At 55.5% G+C, this 22,465-nt stretch overlaps 2 protein-coding genes across 4 annotated transcripts in view; both read right to left on the bottom strand.

The window, feature by feature from the left end:
- Positions 1–22,465, bottom strand: part of OLFM1 (olfactomedin 1) — a 33,369-nt gene that overhangs the window by 8,442 nt on the left and 2,462 nt on the right. Inside the window, exons 1-4 of one of the 3 annotated variants that reach the window (XM_039730686.1) lie at positions 13,714–14,217; positions 11,310–11,459; positions 5,469–5,624; positions 2,838–3,057 (exon numbers count right to left, since the gene is read on the bottom strand). In XM_039730686.1, coding sequence (XP_039586620.1) covers positions 2,838–3,057; positions 5,469–5,624; positions 11,310–11,459; positions 13,714–13,863 — 676 coding nt within the window. In that variant the 5' untranslated portion in view covers positions 13,864–14,217. Of the gene's footprint in view, positions 1–2,837; positions 3,058–3,255; positions 3,629–5,468; positions 5,625–11,309; positions 11,460–13,713; positions 14,218–22,465 lie in introns of those variants that run through there. The other 2 variants (XM_039730687.1, XM_039730688.1) reach the window with 2 other exon arrangements.
- LOC120512413 (translation initiation factor IF-2-like) lies at positions 12,170–13,707 on the bottom strand. The gene is made up of 2 exons (XM_039730689.1): positions 13,436–13,707; positions 12,170–13,400 (listed from the first exon to the last, which is right to left on the bottom strand). The coding sequence occupies exons 1-2, from the start codon at positions 13,667–13,669 to the stop codon at positions 12,651–12,653; spliced, it is 984 nt and encodes a 327-aa protein (XP_039586623.1). The 5' UTR covers positions 13,670–13,707; the 3' UTR covers positions 12,170–12,650.

The following is a 22,465-nucleotide window of genomic DNA, read 5'->3' as shown; positions in this document are numbered from 1 at the left end:
CCCTGCACCAGGATTTTTCCCAAGGAAATCTCGTCCTGCCTGAGTTCAATTCCCCCTAGATCCAAGGAGTGCCAAGCCCTGCACTTCCTCTTAGGAACATTAATGGAAAGGCGAAAATCCCTGTATAAATAGGGATCTTTAGGAGTGTAAACAGAAACACAGATTGAAGCTGCCATTATTGATTCTTTTTTTCCCCCTCCACACACATGCCAGGGTCAGGAAGTGTTTTCACTATTGATCCATCAATAATGCTTAGGAAACCCAAAATGCAAAACAGGACCTTGGCCAAGGAAAAGGCACTGCCAAGGCTCAGAGCTCCCTGGGAGAGGTGAACTGGGTGGGAATGTGGCACATCCCTCCCCTCCCCTTGGCCTGTGCTTGTTGCAGCAGCTCCCTGACCCTGTCTGGGGCACACACGCTCCAGGGGAGCAGCAGGAAAACCTTTCTCCCAGCTAGAACCTTCTCCTTGAGACATCAGCGAGCCCAACTGAGCAGAAAACCTGCAGCAAAGTGAAATCCTCAGCAATCAGGGCCTCATTGTGTGGCAGCAAAGCGTTTGTAAGGCTGTTATCTGAATTTAACTCAATTAGCAACCATTTCCAGTGGTTTACACACCAGAGAGATAAACAGCATTGGAAATTCAATCCGTGCTGTTTCTTTTAAGTGACCAAATAAATCAGCTTCCCGAGCTAGCAGCAAATCCTCTGGGATGAGCCTTTGGGAGGCACAGAATCCATCTCTGTGAGCACCCAGGGCTGCTGCAAAAGAGCTGCCCTGACCCCAGAGAGACAGCAAGGGCAGGAAGAAGACAAAAAGCCCAGCTAAAGACTCAAAAAATATTTTAAAAAACACCCAGAAGTTCCTAGACAAGGTTACCCGCAAGAGCTCAGCATCCCTACCTGCCTCCTTCTTACCTGGGCTGCTGGTCCCAGCTGGACCTCAGCGTGAAGGGATGGGATGAGCAGAAAGGGTTAATGGTCCAAGAGCAAATCCTAATTTTTTGGAGCCCTGAATGGTTTGGGAGCTACTCCTTCAAGCCTGTCCAGGGTCAGTGGGAGGATTGTCCCAGCTTCCCTGGTTGGAGAGGGCTGTGGGGGCCAGGATGGATTTGTCAAAGAACTGTCCCAAGTTTGAAGTCTCAAATCCCTGTTCCTGCTGCTGCTCCCTCTCTCTGTGACCCACAGCTCCTCCTCATCGTCAGGGAAAGGGCTGAAGGCTCTGGGTGCAGCAAGGGGACCCCTCCTTGGGCACCTTCACCAGGGGAGGGATGAGAGGATGCATTTGCAGGGCATGTGGGGCTGCCAGGAGGTCTCTGTGTGCCCTTGGTCCACCCCACCCTCCTGGGCCTGTTCTCCTTTCTCATCTTTCCTTCTTACCTGTTCATCCTTCCTTATCTTCCCACCTTCTTCCTATTCTGCCCAGCTGATAAAGCTCCAGGAATTGGGGACCAAGTCACTCCAGCCCAGTCCTGTCCCCATCAGTCTTTCAGGGGGAAGTTCAAGAGGGTGAGGGCAAGGACAGAATTTCCCTCCCTGTGACCACCACGGGCTGAGGGGAGGGACAACAGAAGGGGCAGAAAGCCCCAGCCTGTCCTGCTCTCAAACCAAACCTGGGGCACCAGCACTCATTAATTAATGAGAAATCCAACTCTGATCTCTCTTGGCCAGGGGGCTTTTACCTGTCCCAAGGGTACCTCAGTGCCTGACTTGTTCAAATACTCCGAGCATCCACATTTAAATGGGAATTTTACTCTCTGGGTGAGATGGAGCCTGCAAGGGATGTCCAAGGAACCAGAGGATGGGAATGCAGAGGGAATGGAGGGGAGGTGGCTGCTCACAGTGTGGAGGCATCTAGAAACAAGCAAAAGCAACCCCAGCAGCAGAGCCAAGAGAGAAACAAAGCGTTACCTTGCCAAGGATATCAAGTGCTCAGAAGAGATCTGATCTTCCGTGAAGTTACCTGAGAGTGTAATTTCGTATGTGCTACCAAAATAGACTGCAGAGCAGTTAATGTGTTTGGATTATCTAAATGGCGTGGCAAGAAAGTCAATAATGGAAGGAGAAATTAAATCAAGTCAGAGCTGGCCCAACAAATGGTGCAGAGAGTCCTTGCAGCTGTGGAAGGCAGTGCCCTCCTCCTTCCCCCTGTGTTTGGGGTCACGCGTTGGGTTTGGTGGCAGCTGAGCCTCCCCACAACTGCCCCAGGAGTTTCAGTCAATTCAAACCCTCTGGATGAGGTCAGAGATGAGTCCCTGGTGGTTTGGCAGCAGCCTGGTGGAAATGGCTCCCTGCTCCCTCGGGGAACGGGAGAGGGAGGATTCCCATCCCGTGCAGGGACAGGACCACACCGCGCCCCAGCTCCTCATGCTCTGCTCCGGGGGGATTGGCAAGATGCAAAAACAAAGAAAGGAAACCGAGGGAAACCGAGGCACAGCCCCACACCCCCCACCACGAGCAGAGCCCTTTGCTGACGGACCAGGTCCAGGGATGCAGAAGCAAAAGGGGTGCAAGTGTTGGCTTTGCATAAGCGTGAGCTGCCACTTATGCAAGCGCCGCCCACACGCCCGCTCCCTCCAGGGGCAGAGGAGAGGAGAGGAGGATCCTGAAGCGCTCACACCACGAGCAGCATTGCTCCTGCCAGTAATCCTGGGCAGGACTACTCCCAGGAGGAATGTTCCTGGTGGCATCACTCTTGGCAGGATCGCCCCTGGCTGTGTGGAGCTCATCCCTCGCGGCCGGGCACGGCACCAGATGTCCAGCGGGGCATCTCTGCCTCCGGCCGGGATGCGTGCGTTGGCGCCGGCGGCCTTGGAGCCACCGTGGTGGTTCTGAGCCTACCTAATTTTTGCATGCATGCACGAAGCCTTTCTTCAAGATTTGACACTCTGTTCTGAAGCTCTTCGTAGTCATAGGCGCCAATCTCCTCCTGGAGTTCGTTTAGAACTGACGTCAGATTCTGGACCTCCTCTTTAAACTGCAATACCAATTTGGCATCGGCTTTGTACTCTTCCAACACTGGTATCAAAGGCCTAAGTTCCTCCATTTTCGCTTTTATTGCCTGCAAGGTTAAAATAAGCTCGGTTCAGTGCTATGCGTGCAAAAATCTGCAACACTCTGCCTTGACCTGGGTGCTTCCTATGGGAGCGAAATGTTCACATATCCCACAATTATTAGCATTAAAATTAGCTCAATTATTATTTTTGGTCCGAATGATGTCTTGGCAAGAACATATTAAACAGGCTGCAGAACACCAAAATATTTGGGAAAGGCCTTTATTTGTCATTTTTAGAATGCAACATCTTAGGGTTACATGCTTCAGATCACATACACAAAGAGTTGTTGATTTTTTTTTCTTTTTTTTTCTTTCCAAAAAATAAAAGAAAATAAGATATATATGCATTGACAAGGGTTTCAAACTATTCATGAAATGCATCTACAATTGCATGCAAAGGAAGATCTTGGTTGTGTGGTTCAAGGTTCCTTAGTGAGATATGGTGCTAATTTGGAAAATAATCAAAAAAATCAATGCATGGTGCAAAATGCTCTGTGGCCCTCTTTTCATGGTTACATGGGAGTGAACTGCTTCTTCAGTCACTGCAGCATTGAAAAAACTTGCTTTTTAGTTAGCCCTGTAAGCAAGAAAATGAAATACTGTTGAGGATCTAGCTCACTAACCTGCCTTATATAGATAGCCATTCATAGACAAATACTCTTACGGCACTAGAGAGAAAAAAACCAACACAAGAGCTCCAAAGCACTCACAGTTTAATGCTGGCATTAGCAGGAACAAAATGCTGTGGCTGTTCTTTCAAATGCTGCTTTGGCAGCAAATTAGACAAAAATTCCTCACTGGTTTCAAGCACGGAACAGAAAACTAAAATTCATTATCAGATGGATTTTGCAGAAATGAATTTTTTTTTTCTTTTTTTAATTTGTTTTTTTGCTTTTTGCTCATTTAAAGGCTCAGAATGCAGCATTTTGTTGCAGATGCTTTGCTCCAGCAGCTAATGAGTAGACATTAATATGCATGCACCTACCCGTTAATGAAGCGTGTTAGAACACCCAAAATCCCTGGTGCTGCTCAAATTACAGTGGCCAAGCTCCCAGCACCCAGGGCTGTGACATCTGCCTGTGTCCTGAAGCTTTTTGGGGCTGAACAGGATCAGGAATTCCTCCTCAGCCTCCTTCCCATCCATCCCCTCCTATTTATGCCATGAGGTTTTTTTTCCCTCCTGTGCTCTGCACGTGGGGAATGTTTTAATTTTATTTCATTTAAAGTTCCCTGGCAGGCAATGGGGAGGGTTGAACTCATCAGAATGGTGGAGGGGGGAAAACAATAATAACTGAAATAAAGAAATAATTAAATAAAAGAAACTCATGCTCAAGTCTTTCCATCCAGACTGCAGAGCTAAATTTAGGGTCCTGCGGTAACTGGAGATGGGGAGCGGAGGAGGTGGAGTTGGTGAAAAGTTTTAAGAACCATCTTCCCAGCTTTTTATGAGATAATCATGGTATTTCAGTATTTAGCATTTAAAAAAATCTGCTTTAAAATACCAGCCAGCTGCCTGCAAACGAGGGTGGGAATCAGCTGGGTGGCTGATCAGAAAGTCCCCAAATTCCGCCAGAAATCTTTCCTGTTTGATTTTTATATCTATTAACCCACAGCACTGCTGAAATTTGAGATTCCAGTATTGCTCAGAATATTTTTTTTTGCAATTTCATTCATCCTCAAGCAACTTCCTGAGGGTTTGGCCACTGCTCCCAGTGCCAGCTGCATTCCAGAGGCTGCAGCTCCTCTCCCCCTCTGCCCAGCACCAGGACACCACACAAAACCCATCAGAAGGTGCTGCCTCTGCTGCCAACACCCCAGACTGGACAAAATCCTGGAGATGTGCAGGTTGCCAGCCTGAGGACAGCTGTAATAATTGTATTTTTGGGGTATTTTTTCAGGGGGGGGTGATGTTTGATGGATGAACTCCTCTCTGCAGCCACCCCCAGGGGAGGTGGGGTTTGGTGAGTGCCCACTGTGGTTTGCCACACGTGCTGCAGGAATGCAAAGGGAACCCCAGTTCTTGGCTTTTTTTTCCCAAGAAATGGGTGCTGGGCATGGCATGGAGAAGCTGCCTGGCCACAGAGGGGAACCCACCTCACCCAGAGCTCACCCAGAGCTCACCCAGAGCTCACCCAGAGCTCGGGTGTCTCCCTGCATGGAATCACCCCTGATGGAGTCACCCTGCACCGCCCTATGTCAGGCACCCAGGTGGGTGTGGAACACGGGGATTTTGTGCTTTTACCCTAAAACAAGGTGCAGAGCTGAGGATGTGAGGCCACAGCCTGGACGTGGCTGTGCTTTGGGCAGGAAGGACCCCACAGCTGGGCTCCCCTGATGGCAGCCAGGGCCACAGCACCGTGCCCATCCCCGCAATCCCCTGGCCACAGCTCCTGTAGCAGTTTGGAAATCAGACCTACCTTAAACTGCCTTGCCAGGTGCTGCTTGTGGCTTTCTTCCACTTGCTTAAATTTGGATTCCAGTCCCCTCATCTGGTTTTCCATCTTCTCCACGTACTGTAGGTCTCTCTGAGTCCTCCTGTCCAACACCTCTATCGACTGGGACATGTTTTGCACCTGCCAAACGAGAAGGGACTCATTAAGAAGGTGCTGCCAGCAGCGAGAGCCCCCCTTGCATCCCAGGGCTGACCTTTCCCACACGCTCAGCACAGCTAAAGGGCAATCAGCCCGTGCATTATTTACTGCCTCATCAACAGCAGCTCCCAGATTACCACCCCGTGCTCTAAAACACGGCGAAACCCGTTTCATAAATGATTTTTTTTTTTTCCCCTGCAGAGAAGAATTCAGCAATCTGAGGGGTGTAGTTGAGGTTAAACTCAGGCTGGCCTCTCTGACAGGCACCTGCTGTGGCTCAGAGGTGGCAGCAGCACACCTGGCTGGCAGGGAAAGCTTCAGCCCAGGTGCACATTTCCATCTCCTCAGAACTCCAATACCCACCCAGCCTGCTCCGACAGCACCTGCCACAACAAACCCAGTGCCAGGGAGGGCACCCTGGAGCCGGGGAGCACCGGGCATGGCTGGTACCCCAGCAGTGCCCTCCTCTCCGGGAGGTTCAGCTCCGGAGCCGAGCGCTGCCGCATTCCCGCCCGGAGCCCATCTGGCCTGGCCAGGGAATGATGCAAGGAGCTTGGCTGGGCTCACGGCGAGAAAACGAGCTGAAGGTGTGAGAGGGGAGGGGAACGCCAGCGAGGCTGACCTGATTTTGAAGGTTGGCTGCCATCTGATTTATTAAGATATTCCCTCCTGTTTTCCGGGCTGGGAGAGGTGGAAGGGCTCTGACGTCAGCTCCAATTTAGCACCCAGCCACATTTAAGGGCTCGTTTGTCCCACGGTGGGGACGTGACAGGGCTCAGCCCACGGGTGCTGCTCCTGCCACCGCCACGTCACCCCAGCAGTGCCACCGCCGCGATGACGTCCATGGGTAGAGTGAATCAGGCACCCAGCCTGCTCCTGCTGCTGCTGCTGCTGCGTCAGGGCCTCGCTCCGGAGCCAGCCTGATCCCAGCCTGATCCCAGCCTGTTCCCAGCCTGTTCCCAGCCTGATTCCACCCTGATTCCAGCCTCATCCCAGCCTGTTCCCAGCCTGTTCCCAGCCTGATCCCAGCCTGCTTCCATCCTGATTCCATCCTGATTCCAGACTGATTCCATCCTGATTCCAGACTGATTCCAGCCTGATTCCATCCTGATTCCAGCCTGATCCCAGCTTGATCCCAGCCTGATTCTATCCTGCTCCCATCCTGCTTCCATCCTGATCCATCCTGATCCCAGACTGATCCCATCCAGATTCCAGCCTGCTCCCAGCCTGATTCCAGCCTGATTCCAGCCTGCTCCCAGCCTGCTCTTATCCTGCTTCCATCCTGCTCCATCCTGCTTCCAGCCTGGTCCCAGCCTGCCCTTAGCCTGCTTCTAGCTTGCTCCCAGCCTGCTCTCATCCTGATCCCAGCCTGCTCCCATCTTGATCCCAGCCTGCTCCCATCCCATTTTCGTCCTTCTCCTATTTTGCTTCCAGCCTGCTCCCATCCTGCTCCTATCCTGCTCCCATCCCGCTCCCATCCTGCTCCCATCCTGCTCCATCCCGCTGAGCTGTGGGTGGCTGAGCCAGCCCATCCCCATGGATGGGTGCCACATCTATTTTCGTCCTGCTCCTATTTTGCTTCCATCCTGCTCCATCCTGATTCCATCCCGCTCCCATCCTGCTCCTATCCTGATTCCATCCCGCTCCCATCCTGTTCCATCCCGCTGAGCTGTGGGTGGCTGAGCCAGCCCATCCCCATGGATCCACTCCACATGGATGGATGGGTGCCACATCCGCTCCCGTCTGCGTCCTCGCCACAGCCAAGCTGGCGTGGGGAAGGAAGGAGTGGTGAAAATCCCACATTTCCTCTGGCAAATCCCACTGTGCTGGGCTGGGACTTACCTGGAGTGGCAGAGTGAGGGCACAGCAGGACACCCGCGTGGGGCAAATGCCAACTGTGCCCCTCCAGCTTGGAAAAACCATCACAGAGCCCACTGCTCATGCAGGATGACACTGAAACCATTGCAGGGATCTATTAAAAATGTATGGATGACCTGTATGGCAAAGGCCAACAGGCTTTGGAGTGTTCTGTGCAGCTGCTCCGGGGGCCAGAGTGTTCCTCAGCAAAGGTGAAGCTATTTGTGGTCTCTGAGCCTCAGGGATGAACCAGCAGCACCCTGACCTCCCCAGGACGTGCTCAGGGAGGTGTGAGGAGCAGGGAAGTGAAGGACAAGGTTTGGAGGAGAAAAGAGCAAACCTGAGCTCTGCTGAGCCCGGTCAGCTCCCATTAAGCTGTGCCTGCTGCAGGGAGTGTCAGCTCTCAGTGGGTGTTAATTCACCTGGGCTGCATGTGGAGGAGGTTGAAGACCTCTCTGTGCCCTGAGGCAGGAGAAGAGAAGCCTTAGACAAGCATGGCTGGGCTGCCAAGCTACTTCTATTCCAGTTCTCCAGCCTGCCCTTCGAGCTGAGCAGCAGAATGGTTGCAAGGAGCAGAGAGAGGGATGACTCGTAGGGCTCATGCAAAATTAATCCCATTTATTCCACTAGTGCCTAACCCCAGCTGCAAATAATCACAAAAGAGCGTTTCTGTAATGACAGACCAATAGCTGAGTCTGCTGAGTAAAATTTTGGGAGGCTCCTTAGGCTCTTTCTCAGGTGTGGGAAGGGAGAGACACACTCTGAGCATCTCGCCCAGGCTGCTGCCCTCAAACGCCTCTGGAACGTTTCTGCTCCTCCCTGAAGCACAGGAAAATCACCTCCTCACGTGCCTCTGCTCAGAGATGCCTCAAATGAGCCGCTGTGCTATTCTGGGGTGGATTTCACAAGCCCAGAGTGGGTATTTGTTGCCTGGCCAGATTTGTAGGGAGCGAGCCTGAGGTCCCTGACAGCCCCAGCAGCTGAGATCTGCCTGCCTTCCCTCATTAGCATATTATGCCCTTGATCCAGCAAAGTACTTTGGCACATGATTAGGTTTCAATGAGCCTGTTGGAGCTCAGGCTGAAGCATGTACAGAAGTGCTCTAATGAACTCAGGCCCAAGGATAGTGCCTCTTAAATTCCCTCAGCTCCATCCATCAGCTGCAGTCCTCAAACGTCACCTGAAAATGCTTTTTTACCTCCTTTCTCAGCCTGAAACCTCATTTTCACCAAGATAATGTGAGACAGATACCTGTGGCTGTCTGGGGGAAAAGAGTTATTTTTAGCAGTTGAAAAAGGAAATTAATACAAATGAAGCTTCCAGTGCTGCTCTTGTCATCCTGTTTGAGGAGCTGATTCACAATTAAACCAGAGTCACGGGGAGCCAGTATTGCCTGATGACCTCAGTGAGGTTTGTGAGGTCAAATCCAAGGTTTAAACCCTGCTCAAGCTTCCCTGTGGATCTGCCTTTCCTGGCAGCTCCAAAAGGGCTGTGCTGAGCCCAGCTCTGGGGTTTCAGCTGGGGTGAACCTTCAGCACAAACCGATGGAGCAGCAGCAAGGGGAATCTTGAGGGAGATTTTCAAGGTCTAGGGGGAAAATCAGCAGAGAAATGGACTCAGCTGATGGTTCAGGAAATGAAAAGTTCATCTGATAAGGTTTGCAGGAGGCAGTGATGGCTGAGATGTCACAGACCCCCTGTACACACCTGGGAGTGACCATCAGAGGAACAAAAAGAGCTGTGAAATCTGGAAATCAGCACTGGCAGAGAGGAAGGGTTGGCAGGAAACCAGAAATGGTTTCACCAGCAGAGGAGGAAGTTGTCCCCGATAACAGGGCCAGAGCAAATAAACAACTAAATCAATCAATCAAATGCTGTTTGGAGATCAAACACAACCTGGTGACGAGCAGGACTGAGGTGATGTCTGGGTTTGGGTGCAGTCCAGGCTCTGGGCTCAGCCCTGCCACGTGTGAGGCTGGAAGGGCTCAGGGCAGCCAAGGATGAGCTCAGACACCTCGAGTGTCAAAGCACGGGCTGAACACTCTGTGCAGCCCGAGCAGCCCTGGCTGCCCTGCCCTCCCCTCTTTAACCTGTCAGGGTGCCCAGCACTCCTCCCCAGCCACAGGAACTGCAGTTCCTACACAGATCCTCATCCCCATGAGCATAGGTGGATGGCAGCTCTGAGCCTGAAAATTCCAAAAGGTTCTGCTTGGGGATTTCCCAGAAGATGCTCTAATTGCTTTGTGCACACACACGTGCAGCTGATGCCTTGCAACATCATTTCCACGGGTGAATTCCACGCCTGCTCCTTGGAAAAGCCAAACACAATCACCTCCTTGACACACTGTGCTGCTTCCTCTGCTGCCAGGGAGAAACCAGGAGCTGCAATTCTCCCCCATCACAAAGCCAAGGTTAGAATGCCAGCTGAGGGAAGGAGTTTTCAGGATTGAAATCCTCCCTGGGAAGCTGGAGGCTCTGCCCTGCAGTTGTTTGCACCTCCAGGGATTATCAGTTCAGCCTCCATCAGGATCAGATGTCTGGCACTAAGAGCCTGTTCCTTATTTTGGGGTTTTTCATGTAGGTTAGCGTGGGAGTGAGATGCAGCCAGATTAGCAGGCAGGTAACATATCCCACAACACATGCCCAGAAATCCTGCTCCTCCCTCACTTTTTCTCCATTGGCAGCCAGAGAGCTGCATTAAAAAAAACCCCACTGAGCACTTCCACCCTCCTGATGTTATCCCAGGCCTCCCATTCCCAACTCCTGCCCCTCAGCAGAGGGCATTGGGTCAAATCCTGATTGTTCAGAGTGGATGAGGAGCTCTGGGAGCACCTCTGAGCTGTTCATAAATTCTGCTGCCTCTCAGGAGCAAACACACCCAGGGCGTTATTGCTGCGAGGAAGAAAAGCCTGACTTGGGATTATTTTTAGCAGCCTCTGACAACCCAAAGAATTGTTTTAGGGCTGAATGTTTCCTGGCTGGCTTTATTGTCCTCAGCACATGGGGAAATCAGTTAAGTGGAGGTTTAATATTGTTAGAGGGAATTAATACAGCAGCTTTCCCCAAAGCAGCAGGATGAAAATTCTTTTGTCATGCACGGCACAGGCCAATATAGCATTAGGGGATGGGGTTTAATTATATATCCAGCACAGGAGCCAGCTCATATTTGCAAGAGAAGAGCACAATTTCACATGAAACAGCATTTCTTCACTGAAATCTATTATCTGGAAAATTCCTTGTTATTGGGGATGTTTCCCTAATGAGATTTTTTGATCTTTTTGGACAGCAGACTATTAAAAACTAATCAAGAGGATGTCAATGTTAGGCAGAAAACCACTGAGTGTCATAGGCAGAAAACCACTGAGTGTCATCTCTGTGCTACCTGCTGGTGACAGCTTGCAGGGTTTTACTTGACCTTTTCAATACCACCCTGCCTAGGAAAGCTTGGCTTTGGGCTTTTCATTCTCTCTGCTCTCCTGTTGCTGAGTCTGCTCTGAAACTGCTTGTGCCAACAGAATGAAAAAAGGGGATTTTTTTTTTAAAGTTTTTAAATTTTTTTTTTTAGAGATATGGTTCAATATTGATGCTTTGATCTCAGCACTTTTCCCTTGACCTCAGGCCAGGCTCTCCTCTCAGAAAACACTTAAGAGATTTCTCCTCCTGCCTGCTGCTGATAATTCCCCACTACACCCACAGGGACAGCTACACATGGAGAAACCATCCCCAGGGGTCTTCCCTGGAAACCAAGGCTCAGCTGAGGTTTCCACCCCACCAAACCAAAGCACTTTTGCCAGCAGGGGCCAAGCGTTACCTTTTCTAGGAGTTGTCTCAGCTGCTTTGTCCTGGCATCACGCGAGCACATCGTCTGCTGAGGTGCCACCACTGTGCATATACAACGTCCCTCGCTGTCCTGGGCAGAGCTGTACACCTGCCAGCTTTCCTCTGGGTTGGTAGGCAACACCTAATTAACACAGGGAGAGACGGGTTAATGAACCAGGGGAGGCCTGGCAGGGCTGGGGGAGGTGAAGGGGGATGAGGACGTGGCAGGGAGTGGAGGCTCCTCCGAGGGCCCAGCTGGCAAAATTCACTTGGAATGCAAAAATATGGATTGGGGAGGAATCAGGGAAGGGTCTGAAAAGGAGAGCAAGAGCTGAAAGCACGAAGGCAACGCGAGTGGGAAAGCGTGGACAGGGAAACAGTGAAAATTCCGGGTGCCAGGGTGGGGAGCCCTGCCCTGCTGCGGCGACAGAGCTGGTCCTGAGCAGCGGGACAGGGACGTGCCCGAGCCACCAGGAGGGCACAGCGTCCTGCCGAGGGCTGAGCTCGCTGCAGAGCCCGCCCGGCCCCGGCTCCGGCAGCCGGAGACGCGCTCGGCTGAGGGCACGGGCACCGGGAGGGACGGACAGACACCCCGAGGTCTGGACACCCCGAGGGACAGACACCCTGAGGGACAGACACCGCGAGGGACGGACATCCCGAGGGACGGACACCCCGAAGGACAGACACCCCGAGGGACAGACACCCTGAGGGACAGACACCGCGAGGGACGGACACCCCGAGGGACGGACACCCCGAGGGATGGACACCCCGGGGTACAGACACCCTGGGGGACAGACACCCCGGGGCACAGACACCCCGAAGGACAGACACCCCGAAGGACAGACACCCCGAGGTACAGACACCCCGGGGCACAGACACGGCACCCGGAGATATGGACACCCCGAGGCACGGACACGACACCCCGATTCCGTCCCCCCTCTCTCTGCAGCTCCCCGGGCACGAGGAGCTTCCCCCTGAATGGCCTCGCTCCGCTGCAGGCAGGGGCAGCCCCGAGCCCAGCCCGTGCAGAGCCCAGCAGGGATGGGATGCAGTCCTGCGAGCCCGCCCCAAACACAGCGCATTGCCCTCTCCGCTCTGAATTTTCCTTCGGTTTTACAGCATAATCCATTATTTAATCCCAGCCCAGCCTCGGAGCACTTTGAAGGTGTCACCGTGTCCCCAACCAGAGGGGAAACAATTCTTTCCGCCGCTTCACTACAGAACAAATCACCTTGCAAATGCCCACGGTGACAGACATGCCCAGGCAGACGCACAATTGGATTCCCTGGCTAAAACAAGCGGGGGGAAAAAAAATAAGAATAATAAATGGACCTCATAAACCGTGACAACGTGGAAAAAAAATTTCTAGTTTCATTGACTGAGCAGCACAACCACTACACGGAATGCTCCGAGAGCAGCAGAGCTGCAGCAGAGGCGCTGTCAGAAAGCACGAGCAGGAGGAGAAAGGTGCCCGATTTTCCGTGCTCAGGGAAGACAGACCGACAGACTGGAACGGTTTTCCCAGCCATTCCCAAAGCGGGAAGCTCAGGCACGGCCGCAGCTCTCCAGCAGAGCGGGGACAGGGGATGCCCAGCCCCGCACGGCTGCAGCTCCATCGCAGCGAGGGCGGATCGGGGAGGGAGGGCAGCGGAGGAGCCCCCCGGGACTCGCAGCCGCTCTCCCGGCGCCTTTTGCAGCGGCCACGAGGGAAACTTCGCATCCCTTTGGCTGCAGGGACCGTGCGGGGAGGCAGCCGAGTCGCCCTCAGGCAGGAACGAGGGATGGCTGAACTCGAGGAGAGGAGGGGAGAGGGAGAGACGCTTCCCGCACCGGCACCCCCATCTCCTGCCGGCACCCCCTGTCCCCTCAGCGCCACATCCCCGCTCCCGCAGCACCGCGGGGACACTTGGCCGCGATGTCCCCGAGGGGCGGCGAGGCTGCCCCGACCGCGGGGTGCTGCGGGGGGGACCCTGCCGGCCACGGGGACACCTGGGCAAGGAGAGATGTGACAGCCGGGCGGGGAGGGACTGGGCGGCGGCGGGGAGAAGCCGCAGGGATGCTCCGGGATGCGGGAGCGCTCCGGGGAGCTGGGATGCCCCGGGATCGGGGACACTTCAGGGAGCTGGGATGCTCCGGCAGGCTGGCATGCCCCGGGATGAGGGATGCTCCAGGATGCGGAGACGCTCCGGGATGCGGGAACGCTCCAGGATGCGGGGATGCTCCGGGAGGCTGCGATGCCCCGGGATCGGGGACACTCCGGGGAGCTGGGATGCTCCGGGATGCAGAGACGCTCCGGGATGCGGGGATGCCTCGGGATGGGGCATGCCCTGGGATGCTCCGGGAGGCTGGCATGCCCCGGGCAGCCCTCCCCGTGCCCTGCAGCCCCCCGCACTTACTCCCGTGCTGCGGTCCAAGGTGCCGCCCGTGGCCGCCGTGAGTTTGGTGGTGTTGAGCCCCACGAGGGAGGGCAGCGTCTGCGACATCCAGTTGGTGATCATGGCCATGGTGCTGAGGACGACTCCAATCTTGAGTAAAGGCACAGACATGTCTGCGGGGGGGGCGGCAGGCACCCTTCATTCTGCACCGGCGCCGGGCTCCATGCCGCTGGGTTCGGGCTGCGCCAGCCGCCCGGCCGCCGCCGCCGCTCGCCGCCGGCCCATCGTCCTCCTCCTCCTCCTCCTCCTCCGCCGCCCCGCCGCCCTGCCCGGTGCTGCCGCTGTGCCCGCTGTGCCCGCTGTGCCCCGGTGCAGCCCGAGCGAGCGGGGCTGGCTCCCTGCGCCCGCCGCCGCCGGGCGCGCCCCAGCCCGAGCCAGCGGCTGCGGGAGGCGGAACGGGGCGGGACGGGAGCGGCCAACGAGCCGGGGACACTGCGGTGGGCGACACCGGGAGAGGGAGGGGACAGCGGAGTGCCGGCAGGGAGGGGAGGTTTGGGGAGGAGGGAGTGGGAGGGGAGGTTTGGGGAAAGGGGAGGGGAGGGATGGGAGGAGGAAGAGAGACGGGGAGAAAAGGTTTGGGGAGAGAAGATGTGGGGATAAAAGATCTGGGAAAGAAGAAGCGAATGGAAGGAGAGAATAAAAAATGATGGGGAGGAAATATTTGGGACAGGGAAGTGGAGGGAAGGAGAGAAAAAAGATTCAGGGAGAAAAGATTTGGGGAGAAAGGAAAGAACTGGGGAGAGGGGGAGAGATTGAGCCGAGGCAAACAGGCATGGGGAAGGAAGAGAAAGGGAGGGAGGGAAGATGTGAGGAGATGAATTGGGTGGGGGAGAGGAACGAGGAGAGCGGAAAAATTGGGGAGGAGGTGGAAGGGGTTTTGCGAGGGTGGTGGAAGGGGTTTGGGGGTGAGTGGAAGGGATTTTGGGGAGCAGGAAGAGGTTTTGGGGAGCAGGAAGGGATTTTGCGGGGAGCAGGAAGGGGTTTTGGGGGGAGCAGGAAGGGATTTTGGGGTGGTGAGTGGAAGGGATTTTGGGAGCAGGAAGGGGTTTTGGGGGGAGCAGGAAGGGATTTTGGGGTGGTGAGTGGAAGGGATTTTGGGAGCAGGAAGGGATTTTGGGGTGGGTGAGTGGAAGGGATTTTGGGGGGAGCAGGAAGGGATTTTTGGGGGTGCGGCTCCCCCGCTGCGGCGCCGTGGCGCCCTCTGGCGGCTGCGGGCGGCGCTGCGGGCCGGGGTCGCTCGGTGGTCGCGGGGACAGCGGGGACACGGCGGGGACAGGGGGGACGAGGAGCCGGAGCGGTTCACCGCGGTGCGGCACCCCTCTCGCACAGACCCGCGGGCTGGGGGACCCCTGCGGGTCCCCTGCGGTCCCCAAGCGGGCTGTCAGAGCATCCCCGCAGCCCTGATTGTCACCTCGCCCATGACAGCACAGGATAAAGCACAGCTCACTGCCAGCCCTGTTCTCGCCTCGTTCCCAGCGCAGGAATTCGCTGCCGAGGGATGCAAAGGGCACACGGCCCGTCGGGCCAGCCTGGAATGTCACCCGGGCTTGGTCGCCACTCAGGTGTCCCCAAGCCACCTGCAGAACTGCCTCGGTGACTTCAGAAGCCAAATGTCCGACCAGCAGAGCTCCACAGCTCCTGCATCCTTCCCTCAGAGAGCCTCAGAACTCCCTGCGCAGAGCAAGAAATGAATCCCCTGTCCCTCTGCAGAGGACAGAAGTGACACCCCTGCCTTGTGGCACAGCCCCAACCTTGACACGGGTGCAGAGGAGCCTCAGCTGGACCTCATCCCACCTCACCAGGACCTGGTCCCAGCTCACCAGGACCTTGTCCCTCCTCACCAGGACCTGTCCCTCCTCACCAGGACCTCATCCCACCTCACCAGGGCCTGGTTCCCCCTCACCAGGAGTGGTCCCACCTCACCAGGACCTGGTCCCAGCTCACCAGGACCTTGTCCCACTTCACCAGGGCCTGGTTCCCCCTCACCAGGACCTTGTGTGGGCTCACCCCAGCGCAGCCGGGCTGGGCAGAGGGAGCAGGAGCAGGACAGCCCAGTGCAGCTGGTGCTGCAGACCTGGCAGCTCTGTGAAACAAAGCACATGGAGCAGTTCCACCAGGTGGAGAAATGGAGACCAGCTTGAGCAGGAGCGCTGCTGCCAGCTTGGATCCCGTCCCTGTGACAAACCCGTGGCACAGCAGGGCACGGGCAGCTGCTTTGTGCCAGGCTGCAGCAGCTGAACTCCCACCCCTGCCCTTGCTTCCCTCCATCCGTGTCACCTGCCCAGCTCCGGCCAGGTGAGGCAGGGCTGGGGCAGGAAGGAAATCTTGCTGTCCCTGAGTGTCACAGTGCCCCACTGCCCCCTGAATGTCACACTGAGGCAGGGCTGGGGTAAGGAAAGAAATCCTGCTGCCCCTGAATGCCACAGAGCCCTGCTGTCCCTGAATGTCACTGAATGTCACACTGAGGCAGGGCTGGGGTCAGGAAGGAAATCCTGCTGCCCCGGAATGCCACACTGCCCTGCTGCCCCCTGAATCCCTCACACAGAGCAGGGCTGGGGACAGGAAGGAAACTCTGCTGTCCCCTGAATGCCACAGTTCCCTGCTGCCCCCTGAATGCCACACTGAGGCAGGGCTGGGGTCAGGAAGGAGACCCTGCTGCCCCGGAATGCCACACTGCCCTGCTGCCCCCTGAATCCCTCACACAGAGCAGGGCTGGGGTCAGGAAGAAAATCCTGCTGCCCCTGAGTGTCACAGTGCCCCACTGTCCCCTGAATGTCACACTGAGCAGTGCTGGGGTCAGGAAGGAAATCCTGCTGCCCCGGAATGCCACACTGCCCTGCTGTCCCTGAATTCCACACACTGAGGCAGTGCTGGGGTAAGAAAGGAAATCCTGCTGTCCCTGAATGCCACAGTTCCCTGCTGTCCCTGAGTGTCACAGTGCCCCACTGCCCCCTGAATGTCACACTGAGGCAGGGCTGGGGTCAGGAAGGAGACCCTGCTGCCCCCGAGTGCCACAGTGCCCAGCTCTGGGCATGCACCAGCTGCCTGCACTCCATGGAACCAGCTTCCCCCAGCCCTCATGGGCATCCTGGTCCCTCCATGGCAAAGCTGTGGTGGTACCTCTATGGCCAGCAGCTGCTTTGGGCTGGGTGGGCAAGAACCCCCGGCAAAAAACCCCTTGGGATGGTTCCCCCTTTAGGAGGAATCCCAAATCCCTGCTCTCCCCCAGTGCTTTGCTGTGCTCAGGCCTTGGCTGCCCCTCTGATTTCCCACCATATCAAACACCCCAAGGTCCGTTTGGGAACTGGGTTTGTCAGGGAACTTTATCCCTCATATTTGTCTGCTCCAGACACAGACACGGGAATTAGTCCTGTGGATATTTCAGTATTTAAATTTAAGGATCTCTCCTGTGCCTTGTGCTGGATTTGCTCAGGATAAAAAATCCCTCCTGTGCCTTGCCCTGGATCCCAGCTGGGCTAAAACCTCATTTCCCAGCAGGGCAGGCAGGTGATTTCATTCATTTCTCGTCCCCTTCCAGTGCTGTGCCATGATTAAAGCTCCTCCAAACAGGGCCAGCAGAGCTCGGGGAGAGGAGCAGCAGCCACAGGTCCCTGCTGAGGGGGGGCCATCACTGGGAATGTTTTCCAGGCTTTGTGCAGGGGCAGGGAGGCAGAGCTGCTCTGTTTCCCTGCAAAAAAACCCCTTCATGTCAGCTGAAAGAGGAGCTGTACCTGTAATAATGGGGGGAAAAGAGAAATCCTGGGGGATTTTCTTTCTTTGTTTCTCTCTCCTGCTTGCAGTGTTTATGAAAGAATCAAAAGCAGCACTTTTGGGGGATTTTTTTTTAAATCTGCCGAGATTAAGGGAGTTAAGGAAGGGACATCAAAATGTTCTTCCAGACCTTTTTAAATTTTAAATTAAAGACCTGTGAAAATCCTTAATGCATTAATAACCTGCCAGGAGCAGGAGGTTCACAACCCTTCCCCAGGGCATGACCGTGGAAGCTGAAGCCACCCCAGCACAGATGTGGTGGAAAAAGAGGCTCCCAGGAGCTGCTGTTCCCCTTTTCTAGGGGTGCTGTGCAGAGGAGGAATTGGAGTTGCTGGTGTGTGATGAGGTGCAGTGAGCAGAAGAATTTTGTCACTTTTTGACCAGGTGACGTGCAAGCACAGAAACTCTGCCTTACCCTGATCATCTACCTGGGTTTGAAACCCCAACATGGCAAAAAATTGAATAAACTGACCAAAATTCCAATTCATTTCATGTGGGAGACCTGCCTTTCCTCATGCTGGAGCACAACACAGAAACACCAGCATGAAACCAGTAAGGAAGAGCCTCAGGTGCCCTGTCTGCCCTGATGGGGCTTTCCCCAGCTGGATACTTGTCCTTAAAAATCAACTTTTCCATCCCAGATCTGCAGGAATCCCTGAAGCGGTGGAGCTCAGCTTTCTCCTGGTCACTTTGGGGTTTTTTTTTTGGGTTTTCTGCGCAAGAAAACCTTTCTGCTGTCACTGTTTCTGGCTCTGTGTCCCCTCCCACGAGAGCAGGGGATGCCCCAAAACAAGAGGGGTTCAGGGGTGCCCCCTCCATCCCTCCCCTGCTCCAGCAGCGAGCAAAAAGCTGCCCAAGGAACAATATATATATATATATATATTTTTTTTTTTTTTTTTTGCATTCATATATTTCAGGCAGAGAAAGAGCAGAAACGCGAGATAAAAGCAGAGAACAGGGGCTTCCAAAAGAGCTGCTGGCTGGAAAATTCCGCTGCAGGGAAGGGGAAAGGCAGAGCTCTGTGCCCGGAGGAGCCCTGCGAGGGTCACGGTGCCAGAACGGCGACAATCGGCGGTGGCAGCGCGGGGACACGGCGGTCACTGTCTCCCTCTCCTGGCTGGTTCAGAGAAGAAGAGCCCAAACTCCCAAATTTTGCTGGGGATGATGCCCAGGGAGGCCGAGCAGAGAATCCCTGCTCCGAACAAACCACACCCGCCTGGGCTTTAACAGCCCCGCAGCTCGCTGGTGGCGCGGGGACAGCTCAGGTGACACCCCAGGAGGAGGGTGGCAGCTGTGCCATGAGCCCTGTGCCCTTCCCAGGGCTGGCAGCTCCCGGCCTGGCAGCACAGCACAGCCCAAATCCTGCTCTGTGTGTCCTGGGCATCTGTGGGGTGGGCTGGACACCCAGAGCGGGGGCTCTGGGATTCCAGGGATCCTCCTGAAAATCTTGGATTGAGGTTTTCCCCCTCCTGCAGCCGATGGAGGGGCTCTGAAGCGTTCCCTGGGAGGCTTTGCTGCCCCCAGTGACTCTTCCCATCCCTCCTGGAGCCCTGGGTGGTGCCAGGTGCTGATGCCAGGCTGTGCCCCAAGGGCTGCACAGGGGCAGGAGAGCTGTGGGGAGGAGAGAACCCCAAAAAACACCCTAAAAACCACCTGAGAGGCTGTGCCCCCGGGCACCACACGGCTGCTGGGCACACAGAGATGCCAGCCCAGGGCTCTGAGCCCACCCTGGTTCACTCTGTGCCCACCCTGGCTCACTCTGTGCCCTCTGCCCAGCACCTCAGAGCGCCCAGGGAGAGGCCTGGGCGCTGCTCTGGGCACAAGGAGGAGATTTCTCATCCCTCTCTCAACAGCCCTGGTTCCCAGGTATCCAAAATCCCCATCCTGGGCAGCCACAGCCCCCCCAGGGAAAAAACCCTTTGTGCCCACCCCCTCTGGGCACAGCACAACCTCCTGCTTTGCCACAGGGCACCTCAGCAGCTCACAGGAAATGGCACCTCGGTTTTGGGGTCACAATTCCAAATATCCCGAGGTTTTTGCCTGGTTTTTTGTCGCTTTTTTTGCCGCCACCGCTTGCACAAACCTGACTCCAGGAGATGGATGCTGAGCACAAGTTTTCCCCTCATCATGGGAAGAAAATAAAAGTGAAGGAAGGAAAGAAAGTGACAATTTAAGACCTCAAAGAGTGACCAGGATGAGGGGATCCCTGCCAGCTCCTGGTAAATCTGTGTGAAAATTGTGGCTGACCCCAGGGCCGGCCACATTTTGGGATCAGGCAGCCCAAGCTGCTCTGGGAAATGAGCTCCCAGCTCTGGACACTCCCTGCTCCTGCATGAAAAACCCTCTGAAACCTCTCCTTTCCTTTGGGAGCAAGAGCTCTGGAAGGAAACATCCCCTTCACGTGTCCAAATCTGAGTTTAGCTAAAGCTGCTCTTGTCATTAAGCCCAGGATCTGCAGCAGGTGCCAAGACCTCAAAACCAGCCCAGGTTCCTGATTTTGAGGATTTTTTTTGGGCACATTTCCCTGGGTCAGGCACACACCTCCAGTCCCTGAGTGATTTCCCAGGGAAGGATTGCTCTCTGTGCTGCTTTCTAGCAAACACAGCTCTGCTCCTGGCCCTGGGCTGAATCCTGATGGTGTTCCTCTGTTATCCTGCCAGCACGGGGAGGGTGGGAACAGGGAAAAAGGGTCCTGAGCAGGGAAAAGAGCCTGAACAGGGAAAAAAGGGGTCCTGAGGAGAAAAAAGGGGTTCCTGAGCAGGATAAAAGGGGTTGCTGAGCAGGGAAAAAGAGTCCTGAGCAGGGAAAAAGGGGTCCTGAGGAGAAAAAAGGGTTCTGAGCATGGAAAAAAAGGGTCCCTGAGCAGGCAAAAAGGGTCCCTGAAAAGGGAAAAAGGGGTCCTGAGCATGTAAAAAAGGGTCCTGAGCATGGAAAAAAAGGGTCCCTGAGCAGGCAAAAAGGGTCCCTGAAAAGGGAAAAAGGGGTCCTGAGCATGTAAAAAAGGGTCCTGAGCACAGGAAAAGGATCCCTGAACAGGATATAAGGGTTCTGAGCAGGGAAAAAGGGTTTCTGAGCAAGGGAAAAGTCCCTGATCTGGGAAAAAGGGGTCCTGGGCACATGAAAAGGGTCTCTGAGCAGAAAAAAGGGGTCCCTGAGCAGAAAAAAAGGGTCTCTGAGCAGAAAAAAGGGGTCCCTGAGCAGAAAAAGGGGTCAGGACTGCAGCTAAAGCCAGTCTGCAGGCTGGGAGAAGGGCTCAGCTCCAGGAGAGCAGGAACAACCAACAGCTACAGCCCACAAAAGCAGAAAAATCAGCATTTCCAGCTGCTCTGCCCCCACGTTTGGGGGCTGCTGGCACCAAGGCGCATCCCTGTGTCTCTGCTGCTCCAAGTCCACCTCACCCTGCCTGCCTGAGGTATCCCAAAAAGCCCCAAATCCCAGCTGGGCACTCCTGGGGTGTCCCAGCCATGTCCCCTTTTGTGGGCAGCTCCCCCAGAGCCCAGCAGAGGTGACACTTTCCCCTCCCTGCTGCACAAGGAGCTTTCCCCAGTGCTCTGTTTAATTCCCTGTGATATTAATTAGCTTTGCGTTACGTATGGTGCTAATACTGATTACAAGGACTGATAACTCCAGCGATAAATACAAGCCAGGGCTGGAAATCACCTCTCTTGTTTATTGGTTCCAGCTGAAGTTAGCCAGAGCAGGCACAAATTGGTTTATCAGGCAGCTGCCTCCCGTTCCAGGCTGCAGATTTGCAGCTTAATCCTGCCCCTCTCCACGTGTCTCCCTGGCAAGGGGAGGAAGTTTGGGCACCAAAGTGGGCACTGGGAAGTTCTGCATGGGCAGAAGGGAGCTGGGCTGGGCATTGCTTCCTTCCCCTGCAAAGAGCCCTGACAGGGACCTGAGGTTCTTTTAGGGAAAATCAACGGGAAAATGAAGATAATTAATTTTTTTAGGGGTTTTTTTCCCTCTTGCAGAAGCTCTGATGTTTCATGCCAGGTAGGTGCTGCTCCCAGAATTACCGGGGCTGTGGGTGTGGGAGCACGGCACAGCTCCTGAGGAAACTCTGAGGAATACCAGGAGCTTTTCACTGCAATATCCCAGCAGAAGGACAGAAGGACAGGCCACACAGACAGACAGACAGCAGCCCAGCCCCCTGTGCTGCCTGCCCTGGCTGTCCCACAGCTCTGCCCTCCTGGCAGCACACAACAGATCCTTGAGAGCAGAAGCTGGACAGCAGGAGAGGTGCCCTGGGTGTCCCCAAAGGGGGACAAGGACAGGCAGCCCCAGCTCTGCCCAGGAGGGCCCTGCAGGGCTGGGTGCCCAGCCAGAGCCAGGGGCTGCAGCCCAGGGTGCCCGGGGCACCTCTGCCCCCCATCCCAGCACCCCAAACCCTGCACCCCGCCAAAACGGGGACTGCAGGGCTGGACTGACTCTGCCAGGCAAGGCACAAAGCTCGGGGAGAGGAAATGCCAGAGCCTCGTGCAGGTCTCAGCCCTGCCAAGGCACAGCACACACAGCTGGGGGGTTTAGGGGCAGCTCCCCCCTTGTCTCACCCAGGTAACCCCACCCCACCTCAGCCAGGTCTCTGAGCCCCCAGCAAAGCAGGGGTGCAGCCCCAGCCTGTGCATCACCCCTGTGCCCCCAGCACCCCCCTCCCACCTGGGGGGACACCCCGGGGTGCTGCAGCCCCCCCACCTTGCAGACAACCCCCTTCCCTCCAGCAGGGCTCCCCCAGCACCCCGGAGCAGGGCAGGCTGGCCCCTCCGGCCCCGTTTAGGAGCCAGCTCTGTGCCCAGAGCGAGCTGGCCTGTCACTGCAGCGAGGGACAGGAGGGGACAGCAGCACCTTCTGCATCGGCAGGGAAAGCTGCCGACATCAGCAACCCCTGTGCCTTCCCCCCTTCCTGCCCAGGCTCCCCATGCCAGCCTGGCACGGAGTGAAG

The sequence above is a fragment of the Passer montanus genome, unplaced genomic scaffold (assembly GCF_014805655.1).
Source record: "Passer montanus isolate IOZ18808 unplaced genomic scaffold, ASM1480565v1 scaffold73, whole genome shotgun sequence".
Lineage (NCBI taxonomy): Eukaryota > Metazoa > Chordata > Aves > Passeriformes > Passeridae > Passer > Passer montanus.
This window is presented reverse-complemented; position numbering and strand designations above follow the sequence as displayed.

Bases quoted from the DNA above. Each gene is read 5' to 3' on its own strand.
- LOC120512413 (XM_039730689.1), bottom strand. From the start codon at position 13,669: ATGCCAGCCTCCCGGAGCATCCCAGGGCATGCCCCATCCCGAGGCATC. The intron at 13,401-13,435 runs CTGAAGTGTCCC...CATCCCAGCTCC, and splicing joins TGCCGGAGCATCCCAGCTCC to CCGGAGCGCTCCCGCATCCC.